Here is a 13,560-nt window from a genome sequence, read left to right as displayed (position 1 = left end):
AATAAGGTTTTGGTTGGTAAAGACAAATGGCCAAATAACTCGTGGGTAGGTCATCAGCGGCCACTGATTTAGCATATAAACCCACTGAACTGGGGCCGAAAAGCCACTTGGAACCCCATCGCCTCCCCAGACACACAGGAGTACTTCTTCCAGGAGACAGATGGTTCTCCCTCATGATTTCTCTGCTTCCCCATTCTGTCTTCCAATTGTCCTTTTGGTTTTGACTTCATTTCAGTTCCGAATGGCTACTCCAGCCCTAAGATCCCCTCATGACCTCTCAACTCAAATCTTGCAGAGAACTAGGCCAATCTGTGTTTTCAACCCAAAATCTGGGAAGGAGTCTGATTATTAGTTCAGTTTAACTCTTGAGAGACAAATGAGTTCCAGGTTACAAGCAAGCCTATCATCCATGCACTACCTTTTAGTTGGCAGTCACCCAGCCATATTGGCCCCGGTCGGGGCAGAGCAAGGGGGATGTGGTCAGTTAGTCCAGCAGGAAAGGGGAGTGTGGGACAGGAAGGTTCAGCAAATGCTGGCCATCTATGCTATGTAAGCTCAAGCTATATGTGCACTGGTGATTTTTTCATGGAAAGTGAAATCTAAAGGGTGACCTCCATCTCCCCTGACTTTTCCAGATCTACTCCTGTGCTGCCTATTACAGTTAGGTCCAGCTTTCATTGTGATCATCGATGACAAAATTTGTAGCCCTGCAATCCAGTCTTATGGGACGACAAAATATAAAGCAGGAGCAAGTCATCTGCTGTGGCCTCTCTCCACTTCCATTGTGCTCAAAACATCAAAATGCACCCCATTTTAATGAAGTTCTATGTGCTTTTGCCAATGCCAAAAATCTGGATTTCATTATTTCAAATTCACCAAGCTACACGTATCATAAAAGTATTTACTTTCAGGTAGAACCAATGTGTCTTCTGACAAGATTATCATCCATATTTGGGTGAAGACATTCTGTCCAGGCATACTATTTTTCTGGAGCCTTATAGATAAACAATCACTGGAGTAAGGGTACATCACCTCCCTCTTTCACTCCCAGATTTACTGGGAGAATAGTAAAGTCAAAGTTTTCATATTTTATATGTTTTCCTAGCAGGGGCTGAAGTTGTCCCTTCAATAAACTTAACTATTGAATTAAAAAAATAATTTCTATTTTCACAAAAAACTCACAGCATTGAAAGGCAAGTAGTGTAACAAATACTGCAAGGAGTCCCAATGGATAATTTGAAACACGTCCAGGGGCCAGGATCCTTTCCTGCTAATTGCAAGGAATTCTTTCCTAGATAAAACTGAGACAGGGTATACACTCTGTTTCCTTCAGAATAAATAAATAAATAAATAAATAAAACCCTACCAAAGTGAAAGACATCCTAAAATATTCAGGAATAAAGTGAAAACATTGATTATATAATGATTCGACAGTGTTGCCATCGATAGTTCTGATATTTGTCCGATGGTGTGAAAAGTGGAAGTTGGTAGAACTAAAAATTTTACCTAAGGGTGGTTGTGTTAATGGTGCACTTGGAAATTTGTTACAGTACAACACAAATGTTTCTACAAAACCAAATTTAATATACAACAAACACTCACCATGTAAACACATCTTTAAAAAAATCTGATCATAATTCCAAGGATCACTTACAGGCATCCATAAAAGCATTTTATATCAAGAATCTCAATACAGAATGATTTCTATGTCAAAATACATTTACACTGTAAATTGTTGATAGGGGAAAAAAAAAAAAAAGGACACAGAGAAATGGGAGTTTGCTGGCACTGAATTCAACAGCAACTGGCCCTGATAATTTCCCTTCATTTTCTACTTGAAGCATTTCTGATCAAGCGTGTTCATCTGCCTTGCTATACTTTATGCTTTTGTCCACTCGACTGGCCAGTTAAAAATCTCGAGGCCTTATTATCATGCTTATTCCCATTGTCAGCGGCTCTCAAACCTGCCCAGAGCATTCCTGTGGGGTCTATTCCTGTCCAGGCTGACATCCAGGACTCCTCAAGCCTGTCTGGGATGATCAGTTTGGAGGACAACACTTTAGGAAATGGTACGGTAGTTATCAAATGCAGAACTGGAAACGAGTCACATAAAAACCACAAGTGCAGATCGATCACACAATTTTATTAGAGTCTTTTGAACAAATGTATTCCTCTGTGAAAAACTCTTGCAAAGAGACATTGGGGTATACTATTTTCAACCCTGAGCAATAACACTGCATACCAAGGAGGGTGGGTCACGAAGCTGGTTCCATTGGAGCACGAGCACAAGCCACTGATATTCTCTATGTGATCAGGTTTTTACAAAAAAATACATAGTTTTCAATAAATAATGCTTAATTTTACAACTTTGTTACAGCAATGTCATACACGGTTCTAACACACTAAACTCTGCATGCTAGATAGTCTACCAGAAGACGAAACTTTGCCATGCATTTTCTTTTCCCCCTAGTGCTATCAGACACTTCATCCTCCAGCGCGCCGCCTCGGGGAGCTTCACCCTCTCTCTGTTTCACAGCTCAGGGCGTGGGCTGGCATGCAAACTCTAAAACAGGGTCCCCCCCCCCAAACCACTCAGACTTCTAAACAAAAGGGTTTTCAGCTTTTCTGCTCCCAAACCTGGAGTGGCTCTCAAAGTAAGTTTCATGTGGCCTTGGAAAACACAGACTTGGCAAGAGTGTCATGCTGAAAACTGCTCTCGCTCTTCAGGTGGCTCTGTCCCGGGGGCCACCGCGAAGCAGTGTGGGATGCCATGACCACCAGGAGCCCCAGACCGGAAAAGGAGGCCTCCGATTTGAAACAGTCCATTCAAAAAAGGGTGTCACAAACAAATGCAAAAGACTCTTCAACCCACAACATATGTACAAGAGTAAAAAGTAGACAAAATGGGAAATTAATGGTAATGGTATATAACGTTTCTCCCTATGTGACTCAAGGGATGGGGCATTGTGTTCTTGAACATAAGCTGGATGAAGAAAAATGTGTTAGAGGGCCCTTTGTCAATAGCTATTTGATCAAAATTCTTTCTACGGTATCCTGTGATTATTTCCAGTCGCTTTTTCTTTTTCTGAAGCGGGAATGTCATCTGTCTCATAAAATAACATAAACATCAAAGTCCCTTCAAGGACCCTAGAGTAAATATTTTCTACGCATTTTCAAACTTTTTGTCATATTGCTTTATTTGTAATTTTCACAGCAGAGAAAACCCACGTCTACGTGACTACATAAAAGAAGTTTGATCAAACCACGACAAGGAAGCCTCTACGAACGCACATCCAGGCTGTTTCAATTCCTCAACTGCTCGTACGAAACCACATGTCAACTCCGTCATATTGCTTTCACTGGTTGGTTTTCTCGACGGAGAAGTTCTCTGTTTGCAACCACAGGCAACCAGAAGTTCCCAAGTCATTGAGAACAGTCCTATCTGTGCACTGGCAGAGGTATTGAATCTTTTAAGAGTATCTCTACCCAATAAAATTATTACTTTTATACATGGAACATTATGAACTTATGTTTCCCTTTGTAAGCCATTTTATACTTTCTGCACTTTTGTGCTTTTATTGAGTATAAAAATAGGTCTCCTTTAAAATTCTGTTTAAGTTCACTAAAAAACTACTTGTTTGTGAAATTCTCTTATAAACTCACTGCATCCACATGGAATAGATAAAACTAATTAGGCAGCTAATGGATATAGGTAGTGTTAAAAAAAAAAAGCAAAACCTCAAAGAAAAAAAAAAAAAAGGCATGTTAGGAGTCAAGAGAAAAGAAAAGCCAGCAGCAAAGTAAAATGGAAAAAGAGTTGAGTTTAATAAATTTTGTTTAATATTTATTGTGACTGAAAACGTGGGCTCGACACGAGGGGCAAAAACCAAAAACCAAAACCAACCGACAACAACAAAAACCCCGAACCAAGTGGAAAAACAACTGAGTTCTTACCAAAGAGCAGAATTTGCCAGATCATCAAATAAAAGGGGATATGGCAGAATAAATGAAATAAATGAACAGTGAGAAAGAAGCAATAATTAAAAGAAGCCCAATCTCTGAGAAGCATGTGCAAGAATCATTGCACGGAGACAGTTACTTTGGGAACTCATGAACTCCTGTGTTGGGTTACATAAGGCTCAGACTCGGTACCCCCACAGGCCTAGGCTATACAAAGGGTATTTGAAACTGACATTCCTAATGGAAATTTTATAAAATTTGGCCCTTAGAATAACTGAGAAATATCCTGAAAAAATCTTCCCTGAAACTGTAATAAAGAAGGTTTCTTATCTACTGATAAAATCGACAACTCAGTAAACTATTTTTTTGCTGGTCTTCCTACATTAAAAAAAAAAAAAAAAAGCACAAATATATTTGCCTCAGAAATCTGTTAAAAGCAGGGGACCACGCGGTAAAAGAGTATAAAGATCCTATAAATGGGAGAGTACAAGAAAACGTCTCTCCAAAATGTCCACAAGGATACATATGCCCATTGGAAGAAAAAGTAAGAATATACATATTATTAATCATCCAGAGAATAAAAAAGTTAAGATTGATATAATATATTTATATTGAATGACTACTTTAAAATAGAGCAACTTATTTGCTTTATTTCTCAGATTCCTTAGGCAAAAGTCACTTAAGTTCTGAAGTGAAAAAGAAATGTAAATTTCTTTTACTGGACCAATATCAAATGAGGATGGTTTCAACTCCCAGAGAAGAGAAAGACAAGTTTTGCCTTTTGAGTCTTTCTCTTTTTCAAAAAATAAAAATAACATAAAAACAACTAAATCCTCCTGACTGCTATACGCATGCATATTAAAATCACTTCCCCTTGATTAACATTACAAAGAAACATCTCTGCCCAAAAGGGTTGTAATGATCTTTCTCTAGCTAAAGGATAATCATTCTACAAATAATTTGCCCTGTGACTGTAGTCATTCATAACATACATAATATTTGCAAAGCACAGTTTAAATACACTGCCTTTTATTAGCGTTATTTTTTTTTAATAAAAGGGATGCATATCAGAGTGTAAGAACTGGAAGATTATTTCCACAGTTTAAAGAATTAATAAGAGAATGCTGGTTTAAGGTCTTACAGTTGGAAATCTTACCAAAATGCCATCATCAAAGTCTGTGAACTAGTTATAAACAGCAGGATACCCACTGGCTGGGCTGCGGCGCTCTCAGCGCCCACCCCCCACCCCCATGTTACCATTTTAAGATATTCTGTCAATGCTTAGTTAAAAATAAGACTTACTTAAGAGACCAAAAAAAAAAAAAAAAAAAAAATGCAATTAAACTTTTATTGAAGACTATCCAGTGGCAAGAATACCTGTGTATTATATTATGTTTTAGACATTCAATAAAGAATTCATTAAGAATGATTTTCACAATGCATTCATCAAAACAGCCTTAAATATGGTTAAAAGCGCATCCAAGCGCCTGTCCTGAGTTCTAACAGGTTTTTAATTTAGTTCGCTGACCATCTATTTTTCTTTTATTTTACTCTCAAGAACTTAGCTACAGAGCTTTTAAAAAAAATATTATTATTAAATCAAGACTATTTGTTTCCATCCCGAGGCCAATTATGTTATTAATTTACTTAAAGTTTCTACCTCACCACAAAAAATGTCCAAGATTCATCTATGATTAAAACATAAAATACATGCCAAGTTTTCAGAATTTCAAAATACATAGACTCAGTCTTATAAATGGGTTTGTGTTTTCAACAAGTTTCAGGACTGCAGCAGAGGGCCGCCACGTAAAACCACCAGCACAGAGAATTGTCAATTGTAAACCGCTGGTTCAATTATTCGTGGCTAAAATAAATGTCCGACCAATGACTACATTAGTCTATCATTTTGAAAGAAAGAAAGAAAAAAAAAAAAAAGGTAAACAACTCCAGAAATCCAGTTCTATATTGAGAACCTTGTTAACACCATCAGCCCTTCCTTTTCCCAAGTGTACTACTGAAATCTGATGGTTCATCGAAAGGAAAAAGCCACAGAAATCGGTCCATCTGCAGCAGAAGCCGGTTGGATTCGCATCCCAGGGCTGGGGGCTGGGGTGGAGGCTCGCCGGGCCGCAGGGAGGCTGGGGGAGGCCGCAGCTCGCAGCGCGGAGGAGAGAGGTGCCGAGGAAAAGTGGGAGGGGAGCCAGGGCGGGTGCGGGGCCCCTTGGCCTAGCCGTTCCCGGTGCCGACGCACGCATTTGGTCTCGCCAAATCTCAGGAAAAATGGAGGCCGAGCCTTGGTAAATCATGTCGGTAGGTTAGAAAAAGGGTTGTGGTGATTTTGCACTGAGTTGCAATCAAGCCGCTGCAAACCTCCCCCACCGCAGGCGCCGCAGCTCGGAGGTGGGGCTGGACGGCTGGCGCGCCGGGCCCCCCGAGGCCTCCCCGCCCCCCTCGGCGCGGCCCCCCGGGAAAGAGGGGCAGAAGGCACGGGAGGGGGGCCGCAGCCAGGGCCGGCCGCGAGGGCTCGGGCTCAGGCCGGGTCTGGGGAAAGGAGAGCGGAGAAAAGGGAGGGGGGCGGGCAAACGGTCCCCGGCGAGCAGGGGGCGCGCGCGGGATGGGGATCCCGCCCGCGCCGCCGCGGCCGGAACCCTGGAAAGGCAGTTGGGGAAGAAGGACGGAGCAGCCGAAGCCCCTTACCACAGGCGGCCCGCCCGGAGGCACGTTCCGGGGCGGCCCGGGAGCCGGCGCGCGCGCGAGGGCGCAGGCTACGCGGGTGCGGCGGCGCCTCCCCGCCCACCCCCCGTTCGCTTTCTCCCCCCCGCCCTGCGGGCCTCGGGGCACCAGTGCGGTGTCCCCGCGCGCCTCCGGGCCCCACCGCCGCAGGCCGCGCCCTCTGTGCCTCCGCCGCCCCACCGACACCCTGGTGGCCGCGGCTCGGATCGCGGCGGCGGTGCCATGTTCCTCCCGCCGCCCCGCCGCCCCGCCGGCCCCGACAGATCGGTAAGAGACGGACACCGACAACCTCTTCCTGGCCCCCGTCGCCACTCGAGATCCAGAACTGTGGCCTCGCTCCCCACAGCATCTACCTCTGCGCACACACGGAGATGCAGCGTTAGGGGGAAAAAATTCAAAACTGGAAACGGCTGTCCCCACCCTCTAAGGGGGAGCGGCGGGGATCAGAGCGCCCCGAGTGCTGGCTACCCGAGGGCGGCTGGCACCGCGACGCGCAGCCGGGACACAGCCCGGAGCAGAGAACGCACACCCCCGGCAAGCGCGGGACACTGACCGCGCGCGCTGGCACCGCGTCCTCGCCGAGCCCGCCCCTCCCCGGCCGGCTCCCCGAGCTTCTCGGCGCTGCCCGCCCGCCCGCCAGCCAGGATGGGTGGAGAGAGAGTGGGAGTGGAGGAGGAGGTGAGAAAGGAAATGGTGGGGCGGGGGGAGGAAAGGGAAGGCAGAGAAAGAATCCTCCTCCCTCGTTTTCAATAACTAGCCACGGAAGGCAGAGGAAAAAGAAATCGGCCTGCCAATTGAACACTTTCCAGCCTACCCCCCACCTCCCACCCGCGCACACAACAGCCTCGTCACTGAGCTGCGACAACACGACCTCCAGTTTGACTTCTATAGAGACTATTGGCGATGCGCGTTTCTATCAGTTCCAGCTGATTTATTAAAATTGTCAGGATACAGACTTCCAGCACAAAAAAAAAAAAAAAAAAAAAAAAACAGGCAATGATGTCGACAGTGCATTGAGTCTGCTTTGCCACCATTTGCTACAAAATATGCAGATGGTCTGTACTTTATTTAGATTATATTGCACAAAATGAGAAACTTTTTAAACTATGTGCCTTTTTTTTTTTCTTTTTTAGCTAAAAATCGAGAATCCAGTTTCAAACCTTCCATCTGGGGCCCCATCCACATATCACAGCGTATGAGATACATAAAGTCCTAGTATAGTACAGTACATATACAATCTTTAAACTAAGATAACAGCTCTGAGGTCTATATCACCATTTTCAATAAATCTTTACCTACAAATATTGAACAAATCTCTACTATAGCTGTACAAAAAAAAGTTTGCTTTTTTTTATTTTTAAACCACAAGGCCTTTAGATGCAAGGATTACTTAAAAATTTTAATCCTTTTTAAACCAGGACATCACGTACCAACATACTTGCATGCTTAAAAAAAACAAAAAACAAAAAACAAAAAACCCAAAAAACAAAACAAAACAAAAAAAAACAGAGGAAAAAAATCAAAAGGGAAGAAGTGCCTGAAAGTCTTACTGAAAAAACACAGCAAGAATGTTCCCTTTTCACTGTACAAAAATACGCCTGAAAATATATTAATTTTTAAAAAAGACTGAGGTCTGTTATGTATCAAAAATGTTTCAATACCTTTTGTACTGAGGTCTAGGCTGTCTGGTATTCAATCAAGGAGGTATAAGGGAACAAGTTACAAAAAAAAAGTTGGCAAGTAGAAATCACATTTGTAAAACCATAAACAATTTGATCTGAAAAGTAAACTCTGATCTTAAGTCAGTTCACAGTTTTTTTTTTTTTTTTTTTTTTGTGAGCGTTTGTACAGTCTGCATTTTTTCAAGCTCCCTGCAGTTTTGTTAAGAATCGGATGCATAGAAGACATCAGTTTTCTCCCTCCAAAAAAATAAAATAAAATAAAAAAGTTGCAATGGTCCCTTTTTTGTTTTTGTGTTTGTTGTTTTTTTTTTTTTTTAAAAATCACCAGTTCTTTAAGATCTCTTAAGAAAAAAAAAAAATCTCCAACCAACTCCCTAGCGTAACGGTTGTGCTGCCAAAAGGTCCTCTCCAGACGTCTTCCAGACTTCAAAGACCGACAAGCTTCAAACAGCGCCTTCCGGAGCGGGTCCTCCCTCCCCTCCCCCGCCCTGTCCCCTCCGCCTTTGTTGCAATCACGAATTTCAGGAAAAAGAAGTAGTAATTACAAAAACACATTTTTGGGGAAAAAATCACAACTCCAGACTAGGTATGCAACTACCTTGAGACACGATAAAGGAAGGGAGGGGAGCAAAAAAAGGACAGGAAAAATGTTTTAAAACTACTCATTTCACTTTAACTCCACCAACATTTTCATCATCTTTTCCAATTTCTTTGTGTCACGACATCATATCAAGATCAGCATCTTCTTGTCTCCCCTCCACCCTACCACCACCACCATCAACACCATCGACACCACCATCATCATCATCATCATCATCATGACCACCACGACTTCCTCCCGAGGAACCCTGCTCTGCACCCCGCGGAGAGAAAGAGCGAGAAGCGGGGCGCCCCTCTCAATACGTGAACACCAGGTCGGAGAAGTTCGCCTCCAGCCAGTCCCCCGCGATCATCTCGCTCAGCTCGGGCGTGCAGTAGTCGGGGAACTCGAAATGGGAGCCCAGGCTGCCCTCGCTGAACGAATCCAAATCCTTATCCACCAGAGACAGGGACAGGTTCCCGGCCGCCGCGCCGCCCCCCAGCTGCTGCTCGCTGGCGCTGTGCGCGCTTTGGGAGAAATTCAGGCTCAGGTCGAACATCAGGTCGTCGGCGTCCTCGGCGCCGCTGCTCCCGCTGCTGCTGGACGAGGTGGAGACGGAGCGCGAGGACGCGGGCGAGAGCGCGGGCTGCGCCAGCGGCGGCGGCTGCTGCTTGGTGATGTTCTTGAAGCTGTAGTAGAGCCGGCTGCCGCCGCCGGCGCCCGAGGTCGCGCCGGCCCGCACCTCGTCGTACAGGCTCGCGCCCTCGGGGGACTCGGCCGCACTGCTCAGCGTGGGGCTGGCGGGCACTTTGGCGACGTTGTAGCGTCTCAGCAGCTGCGGCGGCTGCTGGCCCGGCGGCTGCAGGAGCTGCTGGTGCGGCGGCTCGTCGTCGTCCTCGTCCGCCTCCTGCTTGATCCGCAGCTGCAGCTCGTCGTCGTCCTCGTCGTCCTCGTCGTCCTCGTCCAGGAACACACACTTGACCGTCTTGCCCGCGCCGCCGCCGCCGCCGCCGCCCGCGCCGCTCACGCGCAGGCTGCCGAGCACGCAGTCGTCGCCCGCGCCGCCCAGGTCCCCGGGCTGGGCCGCCTTGCCCGCGCCGGCCTTGGCGCCGCCGGCCGCGGGCGCCGCGGGGGCCTTGAGCTTGCCGCATTTCTTGCCGGAGCCCTTGGAGGTCTTGGCGCCCGCCGCGCCGCCGCCGCCCGCCGCGCTCTTCTCGGGGCTCTGGCTGGCGCTGGGCTTCGCCGAGGGGTCCATTTTGGGCTTTTTCCGGGGCCGGTACTTGTAGTCGGGGTAGTCGGCCATGTGCTTGAGCCGCAGCCGCTCCGCCTCCCGGATGAACGGGATCTTCTCGCTGTCCTTCAGCATTTTCCACCGCTTGCCCAGCCTCTTGGAGATCTCGGCGTTATGCATGTCCGGAGACTGCTCCATGATCTTCCTGCGCTCGATCTTGGACCACACCATGAAAGCGTTCATCGGCCGCTTGATGTGGCCCGACGCCGTCTTGCACCAGTCCGGGTCGCTCTCGTCCAGGGCCACCGGGCTGCAAGCCATGAATTCGCCCTCCTCCGTGTCCAGCGCCTCCCGGGGCAGGTTGCTCTCCGCTTCCAAGCTCTCCGCCTGCTGCACCATGATCCGCCGCGGGGCTGGGCGCTCCAACCCGGGCCGCTCGGTCTCGTGCGGAGGTCCCCCTCCCCCTCTCGCCCCTCCACCTTCCCGGGCAAGTTGCAAAGTCCTCGGTACCCCGCGTCCGCGGCTCCCCCCCTCCCCCCCGCCCCCCCTTCCAGGCTGCACACAGCGGCTGCGGCGGCTGCGGCGGCGACGGCCGCCGGCGCGCGGGAAGCTGCGACGGGAGAGGCGGCGGCGGTCGAGGCAGCCCGGGACCCCTCTCTCTCCGGCTCGTGGCTCCCGCCGCAAGCGCCGGACCCCGAGCACTCCCAGGCGCGCGCGCTCCTTCTGCAAAAAGTTGAGGGCTCTCTCCCAACTAGTTATCAGGGTGTCATATGGGTGACATCACTCCGCGGGCCAGCCAATGGCTGGGGGCCGGCTCCGCCCATCTCCCTTTATTAACTCCTCGGCCACACCCCCTCCCCCGCCCTCCGGGCTGCTTTGCAAAGATGGGGGGTGGGGGGAGGCACGTCTGGAAATATGTTATTTTTTAAAAATCCGCGTGTGTGCACAGATGCGCCTCTCCCCGGGATGCCCGGGAGCCACGCACTGCACCGCGGCGAACCGGGCTAGTCCGGCCAGGTCCGGCGCCCCTTTATGCCGGGTCCCCGGGAGGCCCGTCCGAGCGAGCCGACCCGGCGCGCCCGCTCTCCCGGTGCACACACTCGGGCACGCGCGCAGCCGGAGCGGGCGGGTGCCGCCCGGCGCGCCCCCGGGTGGGTGCAGCTGCTTCCCGGTGCCGCGCGCGCCCGAGCCCGCCAGGGGAGCCCGCCGCGCCCCGGCCGACGGAAGGTGGCGCTTTAACACAACACCTCCCGGGCACGTGGGCTCTCTCCTCCTTTTTCCCTTTCTCCCTTTTTCTAAGGCAAAGAAATCCATATAAAGCCCGAATGGCTTCCTTCTCCCTCCCCCGTCTGCATTTTCTGTTTTGTCCTTTTTCTCCGTCTGTTTTCCCCCTTCGGAGGCGATCTGGGACGCAGCGGGCGGGTTTGGCTGCCCGCGTGCGTCCGGCCCCAGGCCGAGGCCGGAGTAACGGTCTGTGGGGTTTGGCTGGGGCCGGGTCCTTGCGTTCAATCTGGCCCTCCGGAGGTTGGTTCTAAACCCGGTCCTGGGACCGGCTAGCTTCGCCACAGCCCCGCCCATGCGTCTCTTGCCCGCCGCGTCTCCGGCTCGCCCCCTCCCCCGGGCTGTCCCCCCCCAACTCCTTCCCATTCCCCCTCTTCCTCTTTGTCCCCTCCCCCTCTGGGTCACCAGCGCCCTCCTAGGCGGCATCATCCTGAAAAATCTAGCAAGGAGCAAGCATGCCTTCTGGGGCATTCGCTATTGTAGTTAACGACCTGGACCAAAGAGAAAACAAGGTGCATCCCAACTTTGGAGTGGAAGGACGTCCTGAATCTGTGGAAAGGTGGGACGGACTGCTCTTAGAACAGCGACGGAGAGATCAGGCTGGCTTACTGAAGCAGCCCCATGCCCGGTCGATCCTGCTGTGCTACTTGGAAACCCGTTTTTCTTTGTGTTTCTTTATTTAGTCGCTGTTACCCGTCTGTGGATATTATGGGGGGGGGGGAATGAAAAGAAAACCGCCGCTTCCTATTCATTGTCTGTCGTCATCACTGGCTTCACACCGTCCAGCACTGGGGATCTGGCAACTTTGGGTAATTCCCAAGATACTGCCCAGAGTGTTTCACAAGAGAAGTCGGCCGCTTAGGACTAGTAAAAATTACCCAAACCGGCTTCCTTCCAGGTTCCCTTCCTGCAAATAATACTGCATTATCCAAGCATTGCAGCTTTCTGATGTCTTTAATACATAAAATGGTACCACGTTTTCACATTTTTCACAGACCATCATATGTATAATATATATATCACCATCGCCGTACCCTCCCCCACCTTTTGCATCCTAAAGGAAAATACTGCATCCAGTACTTGTGACATTCAGGCCGGTCGTGCTGGCGATTTATTTTTTGGAACCATAGGAACGAGAGGAATTTACAGCCATGCATACCGGGTGACCTGAAGTCTGGAGAGGTATAAAACCCAAAGGCGGTGTGTGAAAATTCATATTCACTCCCACAAGGCAAGCACTGCGTCCCCTTCCTGGCTCATGTCACACATTTCCCAGCCGTTCCAGCTACGAGAGGCACACCACAGGAGGGTGGGTGGATGGAATGGTGGATCCACACTGCTCTTCCCCCAGCACAGGACACATCCATACTCTAGCCAGAAGGCTTGAAATAATTTAGCTCAGTTGCATTATTTTCATGCAAACTATGAGGGCATCTAGTATTTTAGACTTTGAAAGAGAATGCATTTGAAAATCTTCAGCAAATTCAATATTTGTTTGCCTTTTCACTCCATAGCAAAAATCATGTTTAACTTTAGAATGAGAATTAGGGGAGTACAATAAAGCTGGAAAATAATGGGTTTATTCTCTGAGGGCCATGATCTTCTGAGAGGAAATAGAAGCTAATATTTACCCTTCCAGATAAGAAACATAATTTCTGTTCTGAGAAAGATGGGTCATCTTTGGAGAAGAGAAAGCCAGAGTACCACGGTTTGTTTATTAGTGTGAGCGGGCGGGCTGGGATGATGAGAGGTCAGTGCTTTGACTCAGTGGGTCTTTCAATCAACACACTGCACAGGTTGGAGGAGGTAAGGCAGGCATGGGGGCTTGCACAGGAATGTCCTGGAGCAGGTTCCTCCCTCTCTATTCCATATACAAGGTAAGAATTTTCAGACAGTATTACCTAGATTGCTATTTTGTAACATGATCTACCCCACCTATTCAATGTTCCTGAGTTTAGTGAGGACTTGGAGGGGGGAAAGGAAAAGACAACTAAATAATTCATCTGTATGCTTTTTTCTTCCTTCCTTCCTTTCTTTCTTTTCTTTCTTTCTTTCTTTCTTTCTTTCTTTCTTTCTTTCTTTCTTTCTTTCTT

General features: G+C 48.3%; 1 protein-coding gene across 1 annotated transcript; it reads right to left on the bottom strand.

Moving 5' to 3' along the window:
• Nucleotides 1–6,841: 6,841 nt before the first annotated feature.
• SOX11 (SRY-box transcription factor 11) lies at nt 6,842–10,710 on the bottom strand. Its single transcript, XM_032430174.1, has one exon. The coding sequence runs from the start codon at nt 10,583–10,585 to the stop codon at nt 9,272–9,274; it is 1,314 nt and encodes a 437-aa protein (XP_032286065.1). The 5' UTR covers nt 10,586–10,710; the 3' UTR covers nt 6,842–9,271.
• Between the last annotated feature and the right edge of the window lie 2,850 nt (nt 10,711–13,560).

The sequence above is a fragment of the Phoca vitulina genome, unplaced genomic scaffold (assembly GCF_004348235.1).
Source record: "Phoca vitulina isolate PV1807 unplaced genomic scaffold, GSC_HSeal_1.0 scaffold42, whole genome shotgun sequence".
In the NCBI taxonomy this organism is placed as follows: Eukaryota; Metazoa; Chordata; class Mammalia; order Carnivora; family Phocidae; genus Phoca; species Phoca vitulina.
The sequence above is the reverse complement of the archived record's forward strand: the minus strand, read 5'-3'. Positions and strand labels throughout refer to the sequence as shown.

Excerpts from the sequence above, each read along its gene's own strand:
- SOX11 (XM_032430174.1), bottom strand. The coding sequence starts at position 10,585 with ATGGTGCAGCAGGCGGAGAGCTTGGAAGCGGAGAGCAACCTGCCCCGG.